At 38.3% G+C, this 27,923-nt stretch overlaps 1 protein-coding gene across 1 annotated transcript in view; it reads left to right on the forward strand.

The window, feature by feature from the left end:
- Positions 1-27,923, forward strand: part of Ccdc171 (coiled-coil domain containing 171) — a 283,728-nt gene that overhangs the window by 65,871 nt on the left and 189,934 nt on the right. Inside the window, exons 9-12 of the mRNA XM_051188124.1 lie at positions 11,178-11,280; positions 24,438-24,544; positions 26,199-26,288; positions 27,209-27,409. Coding sequence (XP_051044081.1) covers positions 11,178-11,280; positions 24,438-24,544; positions 26,199-26,288; positions 27,209-27,409 — 501 coding nt within the window. The remainder of the gene's footprint in view (positions 1-11,177; positions 11,281-24,437; positions 24,545-26,198; positions 26,289-27,208; positions 27,410-27,923) is intronic.

Consider the following 27,923-nt stretch of genomic DNA (forward strand, 5'->3'; position numbering starts at 1 on the left):
TGATTTTCTTGTTCCTCTGTCATTGCCTTTAGTAAATATCGGTATTTTGATAATAAGGAAAAAGCCAGGAAGCTGAAAACTACTGTATTGAATGAATTTTCTTTATGTTACTCATTTGTTTTTCTTTTAAAATTTTAAGGATTTATTTATTTATTATGTATAATGTTCTGCCTGCATGTATTGCCTGCACACCAGAAGAGGGCACAAGATCTCAGCCAACATATGATTGCTGGGAATTGAACTTAGGACCTTTGGAAGAGCAGTCTGTGTGCTTTTAACCTTTGAGCCATTTATTTTCATGGTCCTATGCAATCTTTCTGATATTTATTTTAAGCAAAGGTGTTTTGGTATAGAGGGGCAACACTCTGTTTTCATGCTAACAGCATGTTTCTTGTTTAGTTCCTGTTCAGGATCATTAATCAAGCCTTGGTCTTAAATTTCTCTGCTGCATTGGAAGAGAAAAATCAAAGCCATTGTCCTCATTAACTTTCTAGTGAAGCTGTGATGCTGTTAATAAGACACAAGGGTTTCAAGCAGTCTGGGATAGAAATAACGCTGTATAACCTGGTACGGCATAGAGTAAGCCTTAGGTCCAGAAGAGAATTTAGAGATGACCTAGTACAGGATATACAAAGTGTTAGCAAACCTCCCACAAAGCAGTTGCCCCTCTGTTCCAAGACATACAATGTAAATAAAGAACATAATTTTGGAATAGTCAAAACTGGGTAAATGCCTCTTTTTTTTTTTTTTTTTTTTTTTTTTTTTAATCATGGTCTCATTATGTAGTTCTGGTTAGCCTGGAGTCACTATGTAGATCAGGCTGGCCTCAAAGCCACAGAGATCTACCTGTCTCTCAAGTGCTGGGGGTCAGAGGTGTGTACCCTGTATCCACCCCCCCCTTTTGGGTGTTTTAAAAACTTTATTTTACAGATATAAGTCCAGGTGAGTTTAATTACAGTGAAATTCTAATTCACTGTCTGGTTAGTAAATTGTTGGCATATGGTGATTTTTAATAACATATAATTGAGTTTTAACATAGACACTTAAAACGTAAAGAAAATTAGTCTCATATTTCACATGAGCATAGGACATGAATCCTGAAAGAATTTACCCAGGGAATATTTTGATTAGGGTCCCTGCTGGCAGCTCACACCCTCCTGTCACTCCAGCTCCCGTGGCTGGCTCCTACGCCCTCTCCTGCACTCAAGTGTGCATCGTACATGCCCCTCACATATGCATACTAAACAAACAACTTACAGTTTTAAACTAAAAAATGTAGCTTTCAGCTGTAAAATCTGCGAACTGAGTGATGATTTAACCAGCCACGGAACAGAGCTATATTTCTAGTATAAACTGCTTGGCTGTTATGCTTATTAAAACCAGCCCCAGCCTCAGTAGCTGCAGCAGGTCAGCCAGACAGAACTGAGTTTTGATACTCTCTCCTTTAGAAACAGGGGAGCTTTCATCTTCAAATTGCCTTTGTTATGACTTGCCTGGTGCTTTCTTCAATGAGATTTCCTTAAGTCCATCATTTCTGGAGATTTGTTTTCCTGCCACTCAGTAATATTTAGCTGGAGCGCTAGGAGAGACCATATATTGAAAAGGGAATTCTAGTTCTCGTGAGGTTTTGCTGAAAACAATGTTTTATTCCCTGAAGAACTTATGATTGAAAAGTCACGTGAACATCTTCTCTGCTTTGGAGACTCAACTTATTGCATAATAATAATAACTGCTCTCATTAGATAGAATTTTGGAAGTGCTCTTTGCTTGTTATGCTCTGTGGCGAAGTTAATGTTCTTTGATATTTTTGCTTCAAATGTCCTGTTGGATTTTGTAGAGAGCATTTTCCTGATTTTGTTGAACATGTTCAAAACTAATGGGTTAATGAATATTTTATTCTAAAAATTTAATGAAATTGTTCGCTATTTTTTACAAAAGAAAAATATTAATACCATGAGCACTGTTTTTAGCTCATGTAAATATCGCTGTCTCTCTTAATGACTGTAAAATAGTGTCTATCAAGTTTGTGTCTTTGTATATTTAGGCAATTATTACATGGGGCTGGATTCCTAAATTCGTAAGTAGGTAAAATTTGAAAATATCTTAGTTTTAGCCTTGGAAAAATAAAATGGTAAAAATGTGTAGGAGAGAGAGAGGGAGAGAGAGAGAGAGAGAGACAGAGACAGAGAGACAGAGGCAGAGAGACAGAGAGATTGATTGATTTTGACTTATATGAATACCCTGTAATGACTTGTATATGAAGTATCCCTTGATAGGCTTGAAATATTAATTATTGGTCCACACAGGTAGTGGATCTAGTCACTGAGAGGTAATAGAATCATGGGAGCTCTGACTTAATTAGCAGACAAATCTGATGGTAGACTCACACTTTGATGGCATTATTAGGAAGTAGGTCACAAGGGTATGTCCTTTTGGGGGTACGATTATGTCTTGTCCCAGACTCCTCTATATATTTATTCTGTGCTTGCCTACGGCTAAGAGGTGAGCATTCTCCTTTGACATGTGCTGGAGACCAAGTATTCAAATATATGAGTCTATGGGGGTCATTCTCATTCCAACCACTATACCGCAGGAGGAGAACATGAGTGTGTGTATTTCTGAATCCGGGTCACCTTGCTTAATAAACTAGTTTCCAGGATCCTGCAAATTTCATTATGTGTCTTTTTCTATATTTACTTTTACTCTCTCTCTCTCTCTTTCTCCCTCTCTCTGTGTGTTTGTGTGTATGTGTGTGCGCGTGCATGCACATGCATGCCTGTGTATGTGTATAGGTGTATAGTGTTCATAGAGGCTAGAGGCAACAGATCCCTGTGGAAGTAGAGGTGGTTGTGGGCTGAGTGTTTCCAGAGCCTGAACTCAGGTCCTCTGGAAGAATAGTGTGTGCTTTTAACCACTGAGCCATCTCTTCGCACTCCAGGTTCCCTTTTCTCTGCAGCTGTGTGTATACACCTCATTTTCAGTAACCATTCACCTGCTGATGAACATCTGCTGCCCCCGATTCTTTGCTATTGCAAAGAATGCAACAACTAAGCATGGATGTGATAGGTTATAGTTGATTGTAGTCCTTTGGGTGTATGTGTAGGAGAGATATGGCAGGATCATTTGATACTTTTAGCTTGGTTTTTCAGGAGACCTTCACACTTTCATAATGGCTGTACCAGCTTACATTCCAATCAGCAGTAATAAGGTTTCTTTTGTGTTGGTATCTTCGTCATCTCTGTTGTCTGTTTTCTTGATGATAGCCATTCTGACAGGAGTAAGATGGTATCTCAGAGTTATTTTGATTTTCATTTCCCTGATGGTCTTTGATGCATTTGGACTTAAGTTTTGTGGCTGGTAATAGACATGGATCTATCTGCAGTCTTCTACAAGTCAGTATCCAGTTATGCCAACACCATTTGTTGAAGATGCTTTCTTTTTTCTATTGTATAATTTTCGCAGCTTTGTTAAAAATCAGGTGCTTGTAGTAAACACACACACACACACACACACACACACACACACACACACACACACACACTTTGTAACAACAGAGTTGTTACATGCAGAGTTTTGAAGCCCACTCCCAATGGATGTATTTGCAGCACAGCTCCTGTATGTCAAAGTAGTTTTAATATGCCTTTCCTTGGAGGCTGCAGGTGGTAAACACTTTAGAAATATTTATTGGCCATTTGTGTTTCTTCTTTTGAGAACTGTCTGTTCATGAACTCGTTTATTTTGAATTCCCAGATATCCACCTGCCACTATCTCCAGAGTGCTGGGATTAAAGGCGGGCTCTACTTGATATTTAATTTTTTGTAGGAAAGAACATATTTTGGAGACAGATTGAACTGCGTTTTAATGCCATCCCATGTCAGTGCAGCTGTGTGATTATTCCTGTGATCCATTTGCTCATTTGTAAAATAGCACTAGCAATTTTTATCACACAGATTTTGGTGAGCATTAAATACAATATATGTATCAATATAATGGAGGATAAAAATACAGTTCATACAATAATCACATGGGGCTGGAGTGATAGCAACCAAAGTAGATTTTGGAATAAATTGCTATAGGTAAATAGGCATGTCTTACAATGATAGTTACTGTGTCATAGAAGGTTAAACACACACACACACACACACACACACACACACACACACACACACACACACACACACAGTGACATGGCTCCAAGGTAATGAGTAGCCCAAGTAGGAATAATAACAACAAATAAAAGACTCAACATTACTATAAACAAACTTGACCTTACAGATGTCTGTGGAAACACATCCATCAGTGGTAGAGCACACTCTTCAAGTACAAATGAAACTTTTGTGCAGACTGTAGGCTAGGCCATGTGAAAAGTCAATAGCTTTAAAAGGATTGAAAATTATAAATAGTGGTCTGAGGATATAGCTCAGTGATAGAAAGCATACCTAGCATGTACAAGCTCTCAGTTTAATCTCTGCCTAAAGAAAAAGAGTAAAAATTATATGAAGCCTCTAAATATAATAGAATTAAATTAGAAATCAATAATGGAAGACAGCATGGGGAAAATTTGCAAATATGAGACTATTAGTGAACATACTCTAAGTAGCAAGTAGGTTAAAAAGAAATCACAAAGGACTTAGGAAATACATTGAAAACATACCAAACTTTATAGAATGTTAGTGTGGTTAAGATGGAAGTTCAAGAAGAAATAGTCTTAAACCAGGAACCTAACTTCCTACTCCAGAGACTTGAGTCAAACCTCAAAACAGCAGAGAAAGAAACAGAGAAAAGGAAAGAAAACAAAGAGATTGAAAATGGAGGAAATCCATGCCTGTAATTCTGGCACTTGGGAGGCAGAGGCAGGCAGATCTCTGAGTTCAAGTCCAGCTTGGTCCACAGAGTAAGTTCCAGGATATCCAGGGATTCCTGCCCCCCACAACGCAAAAAAAAAAAAAAAAAAAAAAAAAAAAAATAGAGGAATTGAACTGAAAGTTGGTTATTTGAAAATTGAGCTAAATAGACAATAGTTGGATAGAGTTGTCAAGGAAATAAACAAATCAAGTTATTAAACCACAGAGAAAATATAAATAAATAAAAATAATTATAAGATCATACCATAAACATCTGTTTGCTAATGAATTAGATAATTTAGCTAAAATAAGCAGTTTTGTGTGATGACAGACACCACCAAAATAACTTAAAAAGAGATAGAAAATCAAGTATGATGTTTAAATTTTTAATTACAAAAAATCCTAAAAGGCAAAACACAGGCTAGATTGCTTTATTGGTAGACTCTAACCACATAAGAAGAATTAATACAAATTTATTGAGAAACCATAGAGAAACACTTTACATTTCATTCTGTGGTTAGTAATATTGCACTGTAACAAACACAGGCACAGACACAGACACAAGAAAGCTGCATACAGTATCCTTATGAATACAGCTGATGAAATTCTCAGCATGACACTGATGGGAGATGTCATTCTGTAAATATGTTTCTCTTATTGGTTAATGAATAAAGCTGTTGGCCAGTACTAACGTTTCTTATTGGCTAGCTCTGTCTTAAATATTAACCCATAGTCTCTAATATATATATTTTTACATGGTCTTATCTTACCGAGATACCAGACTCATGCCCTCTCTTTCTGAGATCACATCGTAATTCTACTCCATTTCCCAGAATCCTCTACCTCTCCTAGTCCCACCTATCTTGCCTTCCTATTTGCTTTATTCATTAACCAATAAGAGAAACATATTTATAGAATGACATCTCCCATCATCATCTTTTTTCTATCTAAATAAAAAGGACTTTAACTTTAACATAGTAAAATATATAACAAAAGAGTTATCAAATAAGAGCTATAGTAAACAATATTTGGTCCATTAACATTATCAGGAATTAAAGAAAATATTCTATCATCTGTCCTATCTTTGTGAGTCTAAAGTCTCACATGTAACTTATCTTTAATCCTTACTAAGGAAAACTATAACAATAACTATCTGTCTTCAACTCCATCAAAAACCACAGAAGGATAGTATATAAACTCCAGAAATGACAGAGACATCCCCCTACCTGGACAATCATCCAAAGTTCTTTTGTACATTGGCTCATCCATCTTTGGTCCATAGGCCATAGTGTGTCTGGCAGACTTCTCAGCAAAGTAGGAAACTTTAAACTGTTCATCTGTATTGGCAGTTTGTCAGTCATTTTTTTTTTTATCTATGTCCTGCAGACTGTCTGGCAGACTCTTCCATGAAGCAGGAACCCTGCAGCAATGTCTATCTTGTTTCAGCAGTCACTTTTTTGTGGGTCCTGCATGTCCAGTTTATACAGCATAAAGGCAAACAGTCCAGAAAATAGCAGTATCTTGCCCAAATGGCTAGTCTTGCCATATTGGAAGCAAACTCCATAAAGAGTTTCTTCAAGGTACATCTTTCTTTCTGATGCGGGTGGTGTTGCCAGGAGCAGTTATGTCTCACTGTCAAGAAAAACCCTAAACCATTTTAAATGCCATATTCTGTAGGTCTTTGAAAAGTTTGAAGAATACCTATCCATTTGAAATATATCTCTCTATATACCTAGAAAACCTAACTAACCTAATCTAGCTTTGACTGTCATAGGTAACTATCTATAATCTGTATTTAATTGTACATTACATTTTTTAAATGAGCTATGCAAACACAATACCTAAACAAGAGGAATATATTTATCACAAAATTGACCTTAAATTTGTGTCAATAAATGAAAATCCATTCCAAAACAAAGCATTCATTTCTATACCATAATCCCCTTTTTACCTTTAAAAAGAGATTGGTTGTGATCATTAACCACTTATAACCAACCCCATATAAATGAAAACTAACATTTATAGACAATATTTGGGAATTTGGGTGAAGTTCTTTCTAAACTGCTTCCTGCTGGTTGGGGATGCTGTAATATCATGGGAATCCTAAGAAGATGTAGAAATCCTGGCTGTAGTCTGCAAGGCTGCCTTGTCCCATCTGTTTTGAATGTTGGACCACTTGGGACATTGTTTCATGTGGTTTTGCTTGTTCAAACTATGTTAGTCTGGAAGGAATCCACAGCTTTTCATTTTCTGTGGAAACAAAAATAGAAATTCTTTTCTCCAGTAACCTGTCCTTAGATTTAAATTTTGAAGGCAAATCTTTTTTGAAAAAAATATATAAATTGGATTAATTCAGCAGCATTGATAATCAAGTGTATTTTAGTAGTTTTTGTTTCTTCCTTAGCAATTGAGCAATTCAAAGACAACACAATAGTATATAGTATCCAGACTCTGCATATTTTCCATCATTAGGTGGCCTTTTTATTACTCTGTTTCTTTTACTTCTATTTTTTTTCATTTTTTGAGACAGAGTTTCTCCATGTAACTTTGGCTGCCCTGGAATTCACTCTGTACATCAGGGTGGCCTTGAAATCACAGAGATCTGTTTGCCTCTGCCTCCCAAGTGCTGGAATTAAAGGTGTGTGCCTGATACTCTTTGCTTTTCTTTTTTAAAACCATTTTATCCTGTCTCTTTTTCTCTCCCAAGCCTATGTATATTTTAAAACAAACTGTAAACCTTTAGAGGTTTTTCTTCATCTGAATCTGTCTTTACTGTAAATCTTTATCTTTTTCTGGCCATGAGTCTTTTAGCTGCTAAACAACATTACTAAATTAAAGCTGGGGCTGTTTTAGCCAGCTGTTCACACACACCATTCAGTTGTTAGCAGGGCCTCTTAAAAGACCCCTGCGATTTTTTTCTGCTTATGCTGAGTCAGGAAATCTCCTTTAAAGTAGCTGCACAAGTCTCTGCTTGTCTCTAGCAAAATAGAGCCCACCTGAGAAAAATGTTGCTACTGAGAAGCCTTGCTTGTGTCTCTTGTTTTGTTTCTAAAATCCCGTTTTAAGCTTTTGTCAAGTTTTAAGTGGAAATTCTTTTTTTTTTTAAATTTTATTTAATTTTATATAACAGTCCAATTAAATGAAAACAAACATTTATACACAATATTTGGGAATTTGGGCGTCGTTCTTTCCAAACTACTTCCTGCTGGTAAGGGCGCTGTCATGGGGGATTCGGAGAAGATTCAGATATCCTGGCTGTAGTCTGTAGGGCTGTTTTGTCCAGCTGTTTTGAATGTAGGATCAGCTTGTACTCTGTTTCAGGTGGTCTGGCGTGATCAAACCACATTAGTCTGGAAGGAATCCTTAAGTGGAAATTCTTAGTACCCACATTGTAGGCTCCATTTTGTTATCAGCACTTTCCCTCCAGCCTGGACCCACAGCTGCATCAGCCCCAAATAACACACAGAGACACTGAATTAGTTATCAAACTGTTGGTCAATGGCTAGAGCTTCTTTTTGGCTAGCTCTGTCTTAAATATTAACTCATTTCTGTCTATCTAAGTGTGTCCACATGGTCTTATCTTACCGGAGAAAGGGTCTGGACCTCTTCTCTCATGCCTTACATCTTGATTTCTCTCTACTACATCCCCCAGAATTCTCCTTGTCTCCTAGACCTGCCTATCTTGCTTTCCTATTGGCCAATAGGGCTTCATTCATTAACTAATAAGAGAAACATTTACAGAATGACATCTCCCATCATGACCCTGACAAATAGAAGTTTTAGCAGGATTAAAAAAATAATTTTACTATATCCAGGGAATTTATCCTTGCAATATTAAGTTTAACAAACCACCATAACTTAGGGTTTTTCCCATTCCATGCAAAAGAGACCAGTTGATCACATCATTTATTTATCTTATTTTATCTACTAGGTACTGTCTTGGTGTTAAATATATGTTGGTGAGGATGAAAAATAACCCACTCTTCATGAGGCTTCTCTGAGCTACTCACATTGAAAATACAACTACTCAAATGAAAATGGAGTGCTATTGTGAAGACTGTGGTCAAGGAAGTTGACATAGTCAGGGTAACCGAGCAAAGCCCTGAATCCAGAGTCAATTACTTGTCATATACATTAGCCCCTGCTGTGCATTGAACCCAGGACCTTGAGCACACTAGGCAAGCACTATACATCTCTAACACTCTGTAATTCCCTATTAGCTGTGGTTAGTGGTTAGTGATTCTTTTTCTGAGACCCACTATGGTTCAAAAATATTAAATGGGAAATTCTAGAAATGAATTCCCAAGTTTGAATAAAGGTATCTGAATGGTGTGATGATTTCTCACATTGTCCCTCCCTCCTTCTCTCCCTCCCTCCCTCCTTCCATCCCTCCATCCCTTGTTGTCCTCCTTCTTCTTTTTGGTTTTTTGAGACAGGGCTTCTTTGTATTGCTTTGGAGCCTGTCCTGGAACTAGCTCTTGAATTCTCAGAGATCTGCCTGCCTCCTCCTCCCGAGTGTTGGGATTAAAGGCATGTGCCACCAACCCCAGGCTCCTCTCCTCCCTTCTTACCATAAAGAATATTTCTGAAATTTGTTTCCTGGATTAGGAAAAATGGCAGGCTTACGCTTTCTTCAACCTATTTCCGCCTGGGTTACAGCTGTATTGTAGCTAGGAACATTTCTTTAAAACTGGTAATGATCTCCATGCCCAGTGGACACTTGTTAGTCCTCACTTTGCTTGGCCCTTCTGTGGTACTGAACACAATTGACATTCTCCTTCAAACATTCTTCTTGTGGTATTATGCTCTCCAGTTTTCCCTTTTCTTCTGTCCTCTTTAGTTGGTAGAGATGCTGGAGCTCCTGAAGACCATTTTGTCTCTTCTCCCTTTCCATCCAACATTCTATAGGCAACTTTTAGACAGTGCCTGTAAAGGATTCCCAGACTTACCCTGGCTTTGCATTGTGTGTTCAGTTGCTTCTCATGTTTCTCTGTATTACTTGCTCTCTGCTCATTTTCAAGTATTCATTTAAGGCCTGCTACTTACCAGGATTGTGTTGGTGCTAGAAATGACTTTTGTCTCTTTTGAGGAATTTGAGCCAGCAGTGAATTCTTCACTGTCCCCGCCAACAGTGAGCAAGTATGCAAGCAAACAAGCAAGAAAGCCAGAGAACATAAGCAGCCTAAATGGCCTTGACCTCCATAATTCCTGCCAAGCCCTGAAACCTACCCAGTTCTTTAGTATGAATCCCTAATCTTGATACTGTCTCTCTTTGTTGGAGGAGTCTGGTGAGTGCTATGTAACCTAGTGTGGTGTTCTAAGGCCTGGCTGTTCTACCTACTGAGGGTACTTCCTACATTGTGTCTAGTATTCTGCTTTCACTGCTAATGCCATCACTTGATTTCTGCATTAGATTTATTTATTGGTCTTGCCTGCATTTAGTCTTGACTGCCTTCTGAAAGCTTGCCATGTAACTGCAAGCAGGTTTTTTTTTTTAAACATTCTTTAAGTTTTCTGAGTTTAAAATTATATTTATTCATTTTCTCTGTGGAGTATGTATGTATGCACATGCATGTATGTGTGCACACCCATGCTCATGCAGGTAGAGGTCAAAGGTCAGCATTGTGTAAGATCCTTTATTGCCCTCCATCTTATATATTGAGATAGTCTCTTAGTGAACCCGCTGCTTGTGGATTTGTCTAGACTAGTTGACCATGAGTTCCTATGTCTGCTTCCCCAGTGTTGAGATCATGGGTGTGTGCCATCATGACTGGTTCTAGAGGTCTATACTCAGGTTTTATGCTTATGCAGTGATCACTTTCCCCATGAAGCCTTCTTATAGCCTCCTGTTTCAGTTTTATTATCATAAAATTCCTATCTTTTGCCACAACATTAAGTTTAGAAAGGTATCTTATATACAAAATATTTAGTCCTCCTCTAACTTCAGACCCAGAACAGGGTTTCTATGTGTTAATAGCCTTAGCTATCCTGAAACTGGGATTGTAGATCAGACTGGCTTCGAACTCACAGAGATCCACTTGCTTCTGCCTCTGGAGTACTGTGAATAAAGGCATGCACCACCATAGCTCACCTTACCAAGTACTTAAGAAGTGTGAGGCACAAAGTCCTCAGTGAATTATTATCCTAGACTTTGTACAGTTGTACATTTGGCCAAGTAAAAATATGTTAAGACAAGAGTTTATTAGTAATGGATTTGAATTTGGTAATTAATAACTTGTTGAGACTTAATTATGCTGTATAAATTCACAATAAAATCTGTGGCTACTACAATATGTAACCTTATTATGTATGCTTCCCCCCCTTAATTAAAAGGCTAAGAAGCACCAGGCCTTCCTAGTAGAGACATGTGAAAATAACGTGAAAGAATTGGAATCGATCTTGGACAGCTTTACTGTGTCAGCCCAGTGGACATCAGGTTAGTTGAAGGTATAAGATGACAGATGCATCTGTCAATGTTCCAAAGTCACTGCAGTTGGGGAATTCTGCAGATGCCTCTTCTAGTCCCTCATCTCAACATGCTTTGATTTGATGACATGATAAGAGCAGTTCTCACAGCAGTCAGTTGGCCTAGCTGGCTGAGAAAGGGTGACGGAGTGTGGACCTGCTGTTGTCCTCTCAGAGCTTGATTTACAAGTGTTGAAGTCTGTGTGGTTGGACAGACAAGGGCTCACTTGCTGTGTTCTGAATCCAACTGAGAGAAGAGTCCTTACAGTGTACCTGCAAGGGGAACAGATGTTTCCATCAAAGTGAGCCAAGTTCTGAGGCAACCTTCAGCAACTTAAAGGTCACACATTGCAAAGGTTATGTAGGACACAGGCTGGAGCAGTCTACTGTTGCTTTCTGAGCCAGTTCTCACATGCACATGTATGTGCTCTGGAGATGATAGTGCTCAGCTAAAGTGTTTTTGGTTTAGTATTAATCTACTTTAACAATATCAGGGAAATACTTTTGGAACTGGCTAATACACTGTTTACAATGTCTACTTTCTTAATTTTTTTTCCGTTTTTGCATCATGAATGCTTACAGTAGCTTTAACTTGGAACTCTTACCTTCCTCCCTGTTTTCTTTTGTCTCAGTTCTTTAATTGTTTTTTATGATGTGATTATATTCTTTAAAAAAGGGAATAACATTAAATTCCTTTATATGTATTTAATGCGTATATATACATGTTATATATATTATATGTGTATTTAAGGCAGTCAGAATTGGTTTGGGAAGGGAGTTTGTTAGGAAACAGAATTTTAGGGAGGTTGTTGTCTTTGAGACAGCAGAAGAGCCTCCTCAGGGCCTGTGTTTTAGCTCATGACCTGTGGGTCTCTCAGCTGGTGAGCTGTTAGACATTTAGTATGCACCATTTCTGCCTTTTCAGTCTGCTTTGATATTTCATGGTTTTAGCTGTGATTTTATAAAGTTCACATGTAACTTTTCATTCTTATATTTTAGTAATCATTTAAAATAAAAAAAAAATATGGGTGTTGGAGAGGTGGCCCGGAGACTAAGAACCCTGGCTGCTCTTCCAGAGGACCTGGGTTCAGTTCCCAGCAAACATATGGCGGCTCACAGCTGTCCATAACTCCACTTCCACAATATAGAGAAGCACTTATACCCATTTAAAAAAATCTTAAAGAATTAAAAGTGCTACACATTGTGTTTGTGTGCATGTGTGCATATGCACACACGCCACAGTGTGTCAGTTTAGGAAGACAATTTGTGAGGTCATTAGGCTTTTTACTTGTGAGCCATCTTGCTGGCCCCAGTAACTATGTCCTTAAATGTCTAGTTTCTATATACATGACTACACTATAGATTATAAGAGACATGTTGCCAGAGAGGACTGTACGCAATGATTTGGTATAGAGGCATTGCTGTTTGTGATGATTAGTTCTTTTGTCTTTGTGGATCCATTCTCCTCTAGTGCGTGGTTTGCCTTGTGCTGTGTGAGGCTGACTTAATCATTTGGGCACCTTTGCCTTCTGCTTCTTATTAGGTTTGCACTGTAGGTACCAATAGGGGATTTGAAAGAGTGGGAAAATAAAGAAGTCAGGATATTATTTCTTCCCACCTTCTGTTCTGGTGTGCCCATGAAGTAGCTTTTCCTTTTTTTAGTAGCTGCACCTTGTACCAGACAGATCCTGTTTCATAGATGGGGCTCTTGATAGTGACAGTGTGCTTTCTGCTTGACCCTTCAGGCTTAGAGGTGGTGTTGGTTTTCAACTTGTCTGTTTGGTCTGTCATGATAAATGTCATACTTACCTCCATTTCTGTTAATAATCTCTCTAAGATTATCTCTTCTGGTGAACTGCTATGAGGGTGCCTTTTACCACTGACTCACATATGTGTTTGGGATGTGTTTAATCCCTGTATTATTATTGCTTATTTCCTTAATGGATTATATTTCTGCTTATACTAGCTCAGGTTGGATTGCTGTTTTCTTTTTAGTCTGCTTTTTTTTTTTTTTTTTTTTTTTTTTTTTTTTTTTTTTCCCCTTCGAGACAGGGTTTTTTCTCTGTGTAGTTTTGGCTGTCCTGGAACTCTCTCTGAGGACCAGGCTGGCCTTGAACTCACAGAGATCCAACTGTCTCTGCCTCCCAAGTGTTGGGATTAAAGGTGTGTGCTACCAACGCCTGGCAGTTTTGTAATTTAAATGTCTAACATTAAAATGAAGTAGTTGCTTATTAGATATTGAGCTGTTCTCAGTAATTGTGGTCAAATACTAAGTAATTCTGTTTAATGTTTTATAGAGAATATGACCCATTAAAAATATCCTGCACTATTTTGAGGACATGTATGCTGAATCCCTAAAGTCTACGTATCTCTAGGTATATGAATCTTTGAGAGAAAGTCTATTCAAATCAAAGCACACTCTCTCTCATCCTGTGATGGTGATACATTCTTTTTTTTTTTTTTTTTTTTTTTTTTTTTTTGCATATAGAGTATTTTTTATTTAATTTTATATAACAAAGTCCAATTAAATGAAATCAAACATTTATACACAATATTTGGGAATTTGGGCGTCGTTCTTTCCAAACTACTTCCTGCTGGTAAGGGGCGCTGTCTTGGGGGATTCGAAGAAGATTCAGATATCCTAGCTGTAGTCTGTAGGGCTGTTTTGTCCAGCTGTTTGGAATGTAGGATCAGCTTGTACTCTGTTTCAGGCGGTCTGGTGTGATCAAACCACATTAATCTGGAAGGAATCCACATCTTTTCATTTTCTGTGGAAACAAAAATAGAAATACTTTTCCCCAGTAACTTGTTCTTCAACTTAAATTTTGGAGTCAAAGCGTTTTTTTTTTTTTTTTTTTTTTTTTTTTATTATTTTACATGTCGATCCCAGTTCCCTCTCCCTCCCTCCCTCCCTCCCCCCAAGCCCTCCCTCCCTCCTTCCCTCCCTTTTGCCCTCTCTACCCTCTCCCATGCACTCTAAACACCCTCCCCTCCCAACCCCCCACCACAATACAATATGTAGGGGAATGCCATCCAGTTGGGGTCATGTAGATCTGACAGGTCCTGTGAAGTAGGGACTAGGGCTTCTCTCCTATCTCTAGAATAAGGCAGTTATCCCTCCATGGGGGATATGTTTGCAAAGTCCTTTTGTGCACCAGGGATACATCCTGGCTCCACTGTCTGAGGTCTCTTAGACTGCTCAGACCTTCTGGCTGAGACCCATATTCAGGGGAGTCCGAGTCAGACCCCTGTTGGCTTCCCAGCTATCAGTCTAGTGGCCCTTAGCTCCTCCTTGTTCAGGTAAGCTGTCTCTATGTACTTCTACCGCATGGTCTTGTCCTCTCCATCTGCTTCTGGGTTCTAGTTTGACTCAGTGTTTATGTATGGGTGTTTGCTCCTGTTTTCAACAGGCATTAGTTGAGGACTCCATGGAGAAGTTAGTTGTTGATCTCACTCTCCGGGAAGGGCATTTATGATAGCCTTTCCACGGAAGCTGAGATTGTTAGTTGGGAGCAGTCTTGTAGTTCCCTCGACCTTTCTTTGTGTTCAACTTTATCTTCAAACCAATATTGGCTCCCTCTTTTATGTTCTCTCTCTCTGTCTCTGTCTCTCTCTCTCTTTCCTATTTTCCATTCCTAACCAGGCTCAATCCTCCTAGTCGCACATGCCTTCCTCTCCTCCCTCTCATTTTCTCCTACTTCTCTCTCCATTAGCTGTCCTCCCCCACTATACCTGAGGTCTGGGGGACTTGTCCCTTCCCAGTTCTGTGAGGGACTTTATATGAATCTCTTAGAATACAACTTGTATCCTAGTTCCTCTGGTGATGTGAATTATAGGCTGGTGATCATTTGATCTAGGTCTAAAATCCATATATGAGTGAGTACATACTGTGTGCCTCTTTTTGTGACTGGGTTACCTCATTCAGGATGGTTTCTTCAAGTGCCATCCACTTGCCTGCGAATTTCAAGATACCATTATTTTTTTCTGCAGAGTAGTATTCCATTGTGTAGATGTGCCACATCTTCATTAACCATTCTTCAATTGAAGGGCATCTAGGTTGCTTCCAGGTTCTTGCTATTACAAATAGTGCTGCTATGAACATAGTTGAACAGATGTCTTTGTTGCATTGATGTGAATCCTTTGGGTATATGCCTAAGAGGGGGATTGCCGGGTCCTGTGGTAAACTAATTCCCATGGTGATACATTCTTAGAGTGAACAACAAATTGTAATCAGCTAGCCTGGGAGGAGTTTCCAGATCCCTGTTGTTGCTGCCATAAGTAGGCAGTTGTTCTGTCTCCTCTGATGGCCTCCATGTTCATTTAAATTCAACATGTGCCCTGCATCTACCCTGGACTTCAGGAAAGTAATCCATAGTTGAGATGTGCAGACAAAGTTACATAATTTGTTTAAAATTTGCTCTTTCAAATGAAATGATTGGGCTGGTGAGACGTGCTTGCTTCAGAAGCCTGAGACCTCCCTGAAATCCACATGGGAAGAAGAAGCTCTCAGCTGTCCTGTAATCTCCACTCAAGTGCTGTGGCCTGTGTGTGTCCCCCGCAACAATAACAAATAGAAAAATTAAAATTAAATGACTGAAAACTATTTTTGTGAATTAATCTTAGTTGAGAACTGACAGTAGTTGCCTGGTGTTTTAGTTTTGTGGTCGTATACATTAGGAAATTCTCTGAAGTGAGTGTAACCCATGAGTTTGTCTTCAGGTAGCAAAGGTTGAGTTAGTTCAGGGGTGCTCAGGAGTTTTTGTACACAGAGGATCGCCTTTATTTTCTCATCGGCATGGCAGTCCCGGCTCATTCCCTAAGGCTCCCAGCACCGATCTGACCACACTGCTTCCTGTGAGTCTGTCTGTGCATTCTTGACTAACAGAAATGATGAGCTCTAAACTTTCCCTTAAAGGAAACTTTCCCTTATAGCATCGTAAGTCTGGTCAATAATAATCCATTGTATATTTGAAATTTGTGAAGGGATTCAATCTTAAGTGCCCTCACTGTCCTCCCCTGTCCACGAAATAGTTACTGCATGTAATGATGGATGTGTTAATTAAGTTGATCATGAGAGTCACTTCACAGTGTGAACATACAACAAATCATTGTGTAACCTGAACTCACAGTCAATTATTCTTCAATAAGGCCAGAAGATAACAACAAAAACTTGTTATGGCATGGATTTTCTTTGCTCCAAACTGCCCAGGCTTTGCATTACATGTAGAAGCCAAAGTGCTAGCAATGATTGGCTTCTCTTCTTTCTTATTCACTGATACCACTTGCTACTAATTTGCTGCCTGGGTTCAGGTCATCTGGCTGGCTTCTTACTAGCTATTGAACACACCGAGTTTTCTCTTGTCTTAGCAGTGTTTATAATGGATGTTCTTTCTAGATGGAGGGTTTTGTTATTATTTTTGTTTTGGAGGAGTATACTCTTTGGCGGAGCATAGCTCTTCCCTGCTGTTCTAAAGCCCAAGTTCAAGTGTCCATTAAACTCACCCACTGCATATTCCCATGTGTTCTTCCTAACCGCCACTCTTCTTTTTCCATTGGACCTTTTTCTGTGCCCGAGCACCTATTATTGCTACACATTTCTGACACACTATTTAGTGCCTTTCTTGCTGTATCTATGTCATCTCTTATTCACTAATGTATAAGGTAGTATGTGGCACAGTCATTAAAAAATTAATGAATAGAAGCATATATGAATTAAAAGAATGTTGAAGTCTGTTTTACTTTTGTTGTTGTTTTGAGGCAGGATTCACTATGTATCCCTAGATGGCCTGGAAATCGCTATGTAGAGCAGGCTGGCCTTGAACTCACAGAGATCTGCATGTCTCTGCCTTCCAACTATGGCTGGCTCTGTTTTACACTTTAATTTCTGTAGTTATCAATGTAGTTATGAAGTCTTTCTAAAGCATAGTAGTCTCTGGGAGCCTTTAGTAAATAGTCACCAGGAAGACTGACCCTTGAGTGGAGAGGTTGTACAGTCCCTGATGCATCACAGAGATTTTTTCCTGGATTGCTCACTTTGTTAGATAAGGCAGCCTCCCTCTACTTAATCAGGGACATTTGTTTCTACTCTGCTTTCTACCTGCTACTAATATTGAGGTAGTACTGCTTCAACCCCATTGTTTTCTTTTGGGGAGGATGAAGGGTTGAGGGGGAGGTCATTTTCAGCCTTGAGCCCATGCAGTCTTCTGCCTCAAGTACACCATTTCTTATGATACAGTGTGTGCTATGCTCTAGAGCTGGCAGACATTGGGATGTGACTGTGTCTTCACAAGACTTTCCTTGTGGTTCAGTCTTCAAGCCTCAGTGTGGTAGACTTTTCCTAAAGGCTTTCTTTGAGCCTTTCTTTCCTTGAGGAAATACTCTGTAATACTGTAGAAATACTGTTTTTCCTTCTACTTGGATAGACTAAAGAAGCCATGAAAATAGTAGTCTAGGGGGTCTGGAGACATGACTCAGTTGTTAAGAGCAGGGGCTGAGCTTCCAGAGGACCAGGGTTCCTAACACCCACATGGCAGTGTACAATGGCTTGTAGTTCCAGTTCCAGGGCATCTGATGCTCTCTTGTGGTCTCCACTGGCACTGCATTCAGGTGATACACAAACATGCGCACAAACCACATTAAAAAAAAAAAAGCCACAGATTTGGATGCTTTTAGGCATATAAATGTCACCTAGGAATAGATTGGGCAGTCTGAGGGAGTGGCTTTAGGAAAATCAAGAAAATGGACTAGACTCTTCTTTCTTTTCTCTTCCTTGACGTCTTTCATATAAGAATATTTCCCACACTTCATGTCATTTTTAGAATTTTGATTATTTTATAAACACTGTTGGATGTGCTGTAGCCAGAGATTCTTCAGTTGCAGAGACCGAGGGTGGCTACAGGAGCAGCATTCCAGTTCCTATTCATGCTGTTTGCTGAGATTTTCTCTCTTGCATTCTCCTGGTTTTCTTGAGGACTGCAAACCAAGTTCTTAGTCATTCATAAGTCTTATAGATTTAATTCATGACGTCCTATGGAGTGACTTTCCTAAGAGTACTCAACATCCTGTAATATTTCAAATCTGTGTAAAAATACATGAAATGTATTATAGAAATATATGACAACATATGTATGTTATTAACTTTTCCTAATGCTAAGAATGCCCATAAATGTCAGAATATTTTGTTTCAGAGACTTGTTCTTTGGTTAAATGCCAAAAATAGAGGCCATTTCTCTGGCTCCGTCTCTTCACAGTGTGTTAGAGATAGTGACTGATTACAATAAAATAATTGTGGGGTATTCACTCTCATAATAATTGCTCTTCATTTCCAACAATCTCCTATACTCTGTCTTCTTTTCTTTGGATTTCTGTGATTTCTTTTTTATTTACCACTTCTCACCATTTTTACTTCACAGTCATAGTGATTTGAATGAGAAGGTTCCCATAGGCTCATGTATTTGAAAACTTAGTGGTGCTGTTTGGAGAGGTCCTGCCACCTGTAGGCAGTAGAGTTTTGCTGGAGGAAGTACACCACTGGTATGGGCTTTGAGGCTTTATTTCCTGTTCTCTCTGTTTCCTGGTTGGATGAAAATGTGATCAGCCAGCTTCCTACTTACACTGCCATACTGTCATATTGCCACACTTTCCTAGACTACTGTCTTCCATTCCCAGTTATGGTGGCCTCTGCCTTAGTCCAAAATAAACCTTTTCTTCCTCACCTTGGTTTTTATTACAACAGAAGAACTGGTACACAAAGCCATACCTAAAATTCATAGGCTTTCACAGAAATGAATCTCAGTTCTTGTTCATTGTTAAGCTTCAAAATGCACTATTGTTCTCCCCTTTTTGTTTCTTTTTCATAGATGTAAATTATATTCAGTTAAAGTGAGTCATTTTTAAAATTTCATCTTGATTTTTGTTAACTTTGATTTTTTTAATTTTTAAATTGTAGCGCTTATAGTACTTGCAGTATGTATAAATATGTAAATATATTATATATACTAATAGTATATACCTATGTATATACCTATATACTTATATACTTAGTACTTATAGTTCATAAAGAACATATTTACATAATTAAAATAATGAATACTGCTTAATTATATTTTCTAAAATAATCATGTGGTTCTTTATGATGTTTAATCATAATGTATAGAAAAGTTGAAGACATACAGTAGTACTAGAAACCAGATAAATATTTAGCTTACATTGTATGTATGTATGAATACATAAATTGGTTAAGACACTCACACACACACACATACACACACACATACAACTTTCACACACACATACACTGAGAGCAAAAGAAACAGAATGAAAAGTTCAGTCAGCTTCTCATTTGTGTTATCTCCTTGATGGTAGATATTTATCCACTATCGTCCCTCCTGCTCTGTTCTGACTTCCTTCAGTGACGGAGTGTGACCTGAAAGTTGTAACCTGAAATAAACACCTTTCCTCCCTGAGTTGCTTTTGGTCATAGCATTTACCTGGCAACAGAGAAATAAATGAGGCCAGTGCAACTTTTGAACTTTTAAAAATCCATCTTTTCTTCCACTATTCCCATCTATAGAATCTTATGATTTTCCTCCCTGTTGATTAACTCCTTGTTTGTATTTTGAGCTTCAGCCTCACTGTGCAGTTCTGGCTGGCCTGCAACTCAATGTGTGGACCAATCTGGCCTCCTACTCACGAGATCTCCTTAGTGATGGGATTAAAGGCTTGTGCTACCAAGCCTGGCTCCACTGACATTTATGACACATGGATGGAGTAGTAGGCTCTCTGCAAGTCTTTTCTGTGTATTAGATATACTCCTTCTTACTACTTATTTGCCTTGATAATGAATGCCAGTTTCCCTGGGACAGAAAGAGCTTCCTTTTTTCTTTGTTTTCCTATCATGTGGTTCTTCATGGAGACCAGGTGACAGTATCAGTAGTAATGTCAATGGGACCATTGCTGTATTTCATTCTGTAAGCAGTCTTTCTTGAGAATTAAGAATTAAAGCAGCCAAGCCCACAATCTGTGACAGGAAACAAATTCTTCACTTCCTTCCTTCCTTCCTTCCTTCCTTCCTTCCTTCCTTCCTTCCTTCCTTCCTTCCTTCCTTCCTTCCTTCCTTCTCTTTCTTTTGCTAGATATGGTTTCTCTGTGTAGCCTTGGCTGTCCTGGAATTTGGTCTGTAGACCAGTCTAGTCTCAGAGATCTGCTTGTTTGTTTCTGCCTCCTGAGTGCTGGTATTAAAGTTGTGTGCCACCATTACTCAGCTAGAGCCTTCACTCTTACCTCATGAAGGGTAATAGTGAGTTGAACTACTGTCATTTCTAGCATTTTTCTTCCTTCCTTCCTTCCTTCCTTCCTTCCTTCCTTCCTTCCTTCCTTCCTTCCTTTCTTTTTTTTTTTTGAGACAGTGTTTGTCTGTGTAGCTTTGGAGTTTGTCCTGGAACTCACTCTGTAGACCAGGCTGGCCTCAAACTCACATAGATCTGCCCGCCTCTGCCTCCCGAGTGCCTTTTAAAAAAAATTATTTGATCTCAGGACCCATGGATCCTGACAGTAAGAGAAGCAACACCATGTATTGATTGCTGGTTTAGAGTGTACTACTTCTGGGAAAGTATCAACACTATACAGAAATTGCTGCCATCTGTCCAACACCATGAGTTTTCAAAACACCATTTGACTAATTTTTTTTTTTTATTTTTGTGTGTGTGTCAGATACTTGAGAGTTATAGAAAACACTGAGAACTGTGGATTCTATTGAAACCAACCATTTCCTTATTTCTTGCATTATAAAGTGAGTGTTCTGGTTTTGAAGTAATGATATTTGGAGTACAGTGTAGTGAATAAGGTGTTTTGTAAATTTATAGTGATTGTAGTAGTGGTTTAAAAAAAATAGTCTCCAAAGGGAATGGCACTCATGGGAGGTATGGCCTTGTTGGAGGAAGGTGTCACTGTGAGAGTGGACTTTGAGGTCTCCTATGCTCAAGCTACAGCTAGTGAGACAGACCACTTTCTGTTGCCCTGCATAAGACGTCAGACTCTCAGCTACCTCTCCAGCACCATGACTGCCTGCACGCTGCCATGTCCTACCATGATGATAATGGACTGAACCTCTAAATGATAAGCTGTCCCCTCAATTAAATGTTCTCCTTTATAGGAGCTGCTGAGGTTCATAGCAATAGAAACCTTAAGACTGATTCCATTAGAAACATTATAGTTAGGAAAGGAAAATTATACCTATGAGTCTTAATAAAAATAAAGCACTATCTATTTCATGGTAGAAATGGTTCAACATACTTACATTGCCACCTTGAAATAATTTATATTTCAAGGAAAGTGTATTGTATGAACACTTTTTAGACAAGACAATGTAGTTTTATGTAATATGTAAATGTGTATGTAAGTAAGTAAGTAAGGAGAAAGCAGATTGACCTGTTAATGTTCATATTTGGATGATTTTCTTCTAAATTTCTTAGAGTAAGTTCTATAACTTACTAGCAGATTTTCTGGCTGGTTTTGAATGATTTATTTACAGCTTACTTTTTGCAGTGGCAAAATTATACAACTTTTAATCTTGTTTAAGAGAGCAGTTAGAAAATATATTCAGCGAGATTGTCAATCAGGACTGCTGCAGGAGACCATGCAGATGTCCATGATCCTTGCTGCTGCCAGAGGCCATGCTGATGTCACTGTCCTCTGTGTTATTGCCAGAGGCTGCGCTGATGTCCATGATCCACGCTGCTATCGGCAGGCAGGGAGACATCTTTTGGAGTGGTATCAATAATTGCAGACTCATAACTGAGAATGAAAGATATTGAAGGCTGCTGGGACAACCTCTTCCCAGAAAACAACAAAAACCAAAGTCCAGACATGAAGCTATTGAAGAGACTCCTTAAAACTGTGATAAAGATGCTCAAGTGTAGCTCTTCACAGTTGATGGCTTCTGGCGGGGATTGGGGAAGGACTCAGTTTTCTTTACAGGGCTGGCCACTAGGAGTTAGAACACGCTCTAATGAGTACATGGCCAACCCAAAGTGGACTTGGTATATTTTTTCTTTTTCTTTTTTTCTTTTGGTGAGGGGGATTGGTGTACAAGGGTGGGAAGGTAGACCTGGGAGGAATGAGATTTTAATGTGATTGGTATGCATTGTACAAAATTCCCAGATAATTAACAAAAATATTATGTTGGGGAAAATTGTAATGAGTCATCTTTTCAAACTCAATCACTCCTCCAAGTGTCATTTCCTCTGATATTGTGGCTCAGAGCTTTTGTTTGTGTGTGTGTGTGTGTGTTTCTGTTTAGAATAAGTATTGCTTTCATATTGCTTTTGGCTCTTGGTTGAATATTTTAGTTTTACTTAAGAAAATCTAACTTGTATCTATACTTAGGATTTAAATATACCTTGATAAATGTCTTAACTTTATCAATATTTTCTCCAAATTAGAGCTTTAAATATCAGCAATATTCTGAGATGAATAAAGTTGACTTCTTATCAACTGGGAACTTTCTCCCCATCTTCTCTTTACTCCTGTCTTCTTTCCTGTCCCCTATGAGTTCCAGCCTCTGAATACTTGAAAAAAATGGATGAATGATGTAATATCATTGTATATTTACTACCCCTTCCTCCTATTACACTGCATATTGTAGAACAGATGCCACACTGACCTTACTTACTTCTGCATGTCTAATGTCCCAAATTAATACACAGTGAGAATTCATTTAATTAGTTGTGTGACTGAATGAACCATAAAACATGCATTTCAAATGCTTCTTTTATTTATTTTTTGTTGTTAGAGACTGTTATGGGATTTCCCGCCCAGTTCCACAGCCTCCTTACCCCATATGAACACATATACACTATATTAATTATGAAACTTGGCCGGTGGCTTAGGCTTCTTATTGGTTACCTCTGTCTTAATTGTTAATCCATAACTACTAATCTATGTATTTCTACATGGTCTTATCTTATTGGAGATCTCTTCCTGGGCTTACATGATGACTCCTCTCTGCCTACACTTTCCAGAGTTCTCCTCATCTCCTAGCCCTGCCTATCTTCTTGCCTGGCCAATCAGAGTTTTATTCATCAACCAATAAGAGAAACATATACAGAATAACATCTTCCATTAAGAGACAAGGTCTCACTATTTAGTCCTGACTAGCCTAGAACTCAGTTTGTAGACTGAGCTGGCCTCCAACTCACAGAAATCTGTCTACTTGTCTCCTGAGTGCTAGGATTAAAGGCATGTGCTACTGTGCCCAGCTCACAAATGCTTCTTTAAAAAATTTTCCTTATTGAAAATGGTTTTTATAAAGTGAAATATTTGGGTTATAAAATATAATACATAAAATATAAGAAATTGTACAGACATGAAAAGTATTTTTGTATGAATATTTTCAAACTAAATTTGATATTTGATTTTTAAAAATTTAACAAATAGTAAATAAAAATCAGCTTAATGCAGTATTTGAAACTCAACTTTTCATTCTTTTGACATAATATTTGGAGTTATATTTGACCATGTAACATTGATTGGTTCCATTAATTTGACTTATGTCACATCTACATTAAAATAGTTTGAGGGTATAATATGAAAATATTCCTAATTTTATAATGAATGTCAACCATCAGGGTTTTAGTAGCATTTTTATTGTTTATTTAAAATTTCAATCTGAAAATACTAAATAATAAGGAATATTTCTAAATAAAAATGATATATTCTTGGCTCAGAAGTTATTGCTTAAGCAAAATATCTTACTATAAAATGCCTGCTGACCAGAAACATATAAAGTAAGTACATGTAATTCCTCTCAACAATGCTAGTATAGATGATTTAATTGTTTCATAGTAGGTACAAACCCTGATATTGCTTAGGCGATATGGGGGAAGATAAGTGTCTTGATAAGGTAGAAATAAATTTGAACTTAATATATCATGAGCTTTAATTTGGCCACTTATTTAGAAACAGTATCAGTACTTGGCTGTACAGCCATGTACTTGGAGAATAAATTTCTTTTCAATGTTTCATGTCTTTTTTGCTTTCTTACTAATTGTAATGTCTCTGTTACTGTTTGCTTAGCTTTTGTGCCTATGCGACTTTAAGGGTGTGTTTTCATCCCATATTTTTCTTCAGGCATCCACAAGGACAAAGATAAGCCTCCCAGCTTCTCTGTTGTCCTTGAGACTTTGAGGCGGACCTTGACAGATTACCAGAACAAGCTGGAAGATGCGTCTAATGAGGTAACACGTGGACTGTTTGGCTCCACACACGGCCTTCGGGCAGTACCAGTATGCAGCCTTTGCTTGTTACAAAGGTCAAAAAGATTGGGGATGTTGAATTGACAGCTTCACAGATACAGAAATAATAAACTACTTGTCACTGTTCTTTCTTCAAGTGTGGCTTACTCCCACACTTCAAGTATTTCGTTCCCACTGTGAAAGGACCCTGTCACTTTGTGTCCTGTGTGATGTATCTGTGCAAGTAATTTAAGTGAAATGTGTTCTGTTTAAGTGTCAGTATGTTTATGATCTGGGGGTAGCTAGTAGAAATTCAGGTTTCATCAAGAGTTTAAGGGTTTGTAAACCACAGAAATCTTAATGAAAAAGGGAAATTAATCTTTGTGTTCTAAAGGGAGTTAAGTGTTAGAAGTTTTTAAAGACAAGTGTCTGTTTGATGTAGACTGGAATCTTTTAATTTGCAGATTAAACAGGCTCATGCTTCTGTTTGTCATCTCATTTGTATTGTTTAATGTGTGAATTAATAATTTTCTTGGGTATTAAAATATTTTATGAATTCATGCTTTAAAAATTGAAGAGTTTGTCTAGTTATATTTTGTCAAATTAGCATATGTAGTAATTACAATAGTTAGCAAAACAACAGATTTTTGAACAGTCATAGACAAGTCACATGGCTTAGAGTTTATCTCTTTGTTTTATGTAATTCAAAACTTGCAAATTCACTTCGTGTACTGTATTGGTTTATTTTAGCTGTGTAGGGTGGACAAAGAAGGATATGTCTGTTCTTTAGACACTTTCTATAATTGTTCAGAAGAAAAAGTGATCATTAAAACAATTAAGTTCTTTGAAGAACAGACATTGCTAAGTCCTTTCCTAGAGAGACAAGACAACCTGGATCGTTAGTAGTTTTGAAGTTCTTCAGAGGCCTAGGCCTGGAAGCTGCCGAGTAACTAGGAACACATTACCCACAGCGAATTGTTATTTGGGAGGATGAATGTCACATGATCCTCAGCACAGTTGAAAAGTCGACTCAGCAGGCTTTGGCTTAGTAATGTGCTTTGTTGTGAACCAGTGCCAGAGACAGCAGTGGGGAGACCAAGGGGGTGGCCGCAAAGAAAGCAAGAAGAGCAGCCTGACAGAAAGAAGAATGAACTGTCAAAGACAGTAAATCACAGGCAGTGCAGGACCAACTGACGACCTGCCACAGCCTTTCCCGTAGGACTGCGTGTGACGGCCCGAAGCTGTCACATGGAGCGGGCCAGCAAGCGAGCGACCAGCGAATAGCCTCTTGATGTAAAGTAAAACAGTCTCCTGCTTGCCCTCTCTTCTTTCCTTATACATGCCACTGCTCCTGGCATTTGGTCCAGCAGGACTTTGAGAATAAAGTTATGTTTACAGTAAGAATGAAATCCTTTATCTGTATAGTGAGCACAATAAGATCATCCCTGGCGTTTTTAAGGCTTGACTGCTTTCTTTTCAGCCAGGTGAGCCTGTGACAGAAACTGCTTAGCCTTTAACCAAAAGAAGTGTTATGCCTAAGACTCAATCACTGTTGAAATATTTATGCCTAAGTAATTGCATAGCAAGCATTTGAAACTTAGCTTTTGGATCACTCCTTCTTGAAGAAATGTCAAAAAAACTATTTTTCTCCCATCAGCTAACCAACATAAATGAAGCCAAGGAAAAGACATCCAATGAACTTGATTCTACCAAACAAAAGGTTGAGTCTCACACTAAAAATATAAAGGTATTGCAATTTAGCTTAACTTATTCCCTTTGTTAAGAGATAAATTTATGAAGGGGATTATTTTAGAGAGACCTGAAATTAAAGTCTCCATTTTAAAAGTAGTTTTGAGATACATTAATTTTTTTTTTTTTTGTTTGTTGACCAAACTGTTTTTGGTTAATGGAACAATTCGTTTCTCTGATATAATTATAACATTATAGATCAAAATGCTTTGAGACTTAACACCCCACTTTAGATAAGTATTAAACACATTTTGTATAAGCATATCTGTCGAGTCAGCTTTGTCACTGTTGGTGGAGCCATTGTTTTTAGTGCATCATGCCTGGCTAATGGGCCGAGACCACAGTTGGCGAAGCTTCAAGCAAATAGTTTTTTAAAATTTTCTGTGTTAGTTTCAGCTACAATGCTGCAAAGTGTACTTTTCCCAGCATTCACTGGGATTCTGTAGTGTTGGTGTTGAAGCTACCTTTGTAATGGAGGCTGTTAGATAGCGTAGTTTAGTAGAAATTTATGTCATATTCTTGAGATTTCTATTAGTATTTGAAATGTTATTGGAGAGTAAATGTCACATTAAATGTAAAGAGATTTATGGTTTTCCACGTTATTTGTTATTAAAGATTTTTTAAAAATCAACTTTTTAAAAATAATAAGTTAAGGGGAAAACTTTTAAATAACTTTTTGGAGTAAGCAGTTTTAATAAAAATTATGTGTTCGAACATTACACATTTTCTAATTTTTGAGTGAAAACATTCTTCATAGAAAACACAAACACAAACAGTGAAATATCCCGAATGTTGAGCATCATAAGCAAATGGCGATTCTTCCATGCTAGGGTTTCAGAGATTTTCATCATGTGTTTGCTCGTCGGTGCTTCTCGCCTTCTGCCATTTGGATCATTGTTTGTTTGGTGTCTCTGCCAGGAGCTGCAGGGTAAACTGACTGATGTCCACAAGGAGCTCAGCCATCTACGCACCAAGTGTGCAGACAGGGAGGCACTGATAAGCACGCTCAAGGTGGAGCTACAGAACGTGCTCCACAGCTGGGAGAAGGAGAAGGCACGGGCAGCCCAGTGCGAGAGTGAGCTGCAGAGCCTGTCCCAGGCCTTTCACAAGGACACCGAGGTATCTATCTATCGCCCAGGATAGAAGCGGGATAGGAAGGCCTTTCACTGACCTCAGCTGGGCATATTACACGCACCAATGACTGGTGTTACACATATTTGATTTAATTTAAAAAATGGTCTGAGTGTCACACTTTGAAATGCTCCTCGCAGCTGCAAAAATCCCTTCCTGGTGCTGCCTCCTTGTCCTAATTTGTGAAATAGAAACAAAAGGTAACCTAGTTCAACCCCTATGTTACTTGCACCATCAGCTTTCTTCCTCTTCTTGAATCTGTCATCTCTCACTCTGCCATTTTCTGTTCTGTCTTGTCAAGGTTGGCTTACTTGCCAGTAACAACATCATTTTTTATTAGGGTAATTCTACAGCGTGGCATGATGGAAAGAATTTTTTTTGTAACCAAATAGGTTTGGACTTGGATCCTGTTTTTTCTGTTTACACAGAGCCTGGCTATTAATTTTCTTAATTGTACAACAGGAATAACAACTCCAGACAGTCTCCTTAGTCTTTATAATTA

This window comes from Phodopus roborovskii, unplaced genomic scaffold, assembly GCF_943737965.1.
Source record: "Phodopus roborovskii unplaced genomic scaffold, PHOROB, whole genome shotgun sequence".
Lineage (NCBI taxonomy): Eukaryota > Metazoa > Chordata > Mammalia > Rodentia > Cricetidae > Phodopus > Phodopus roborovskii.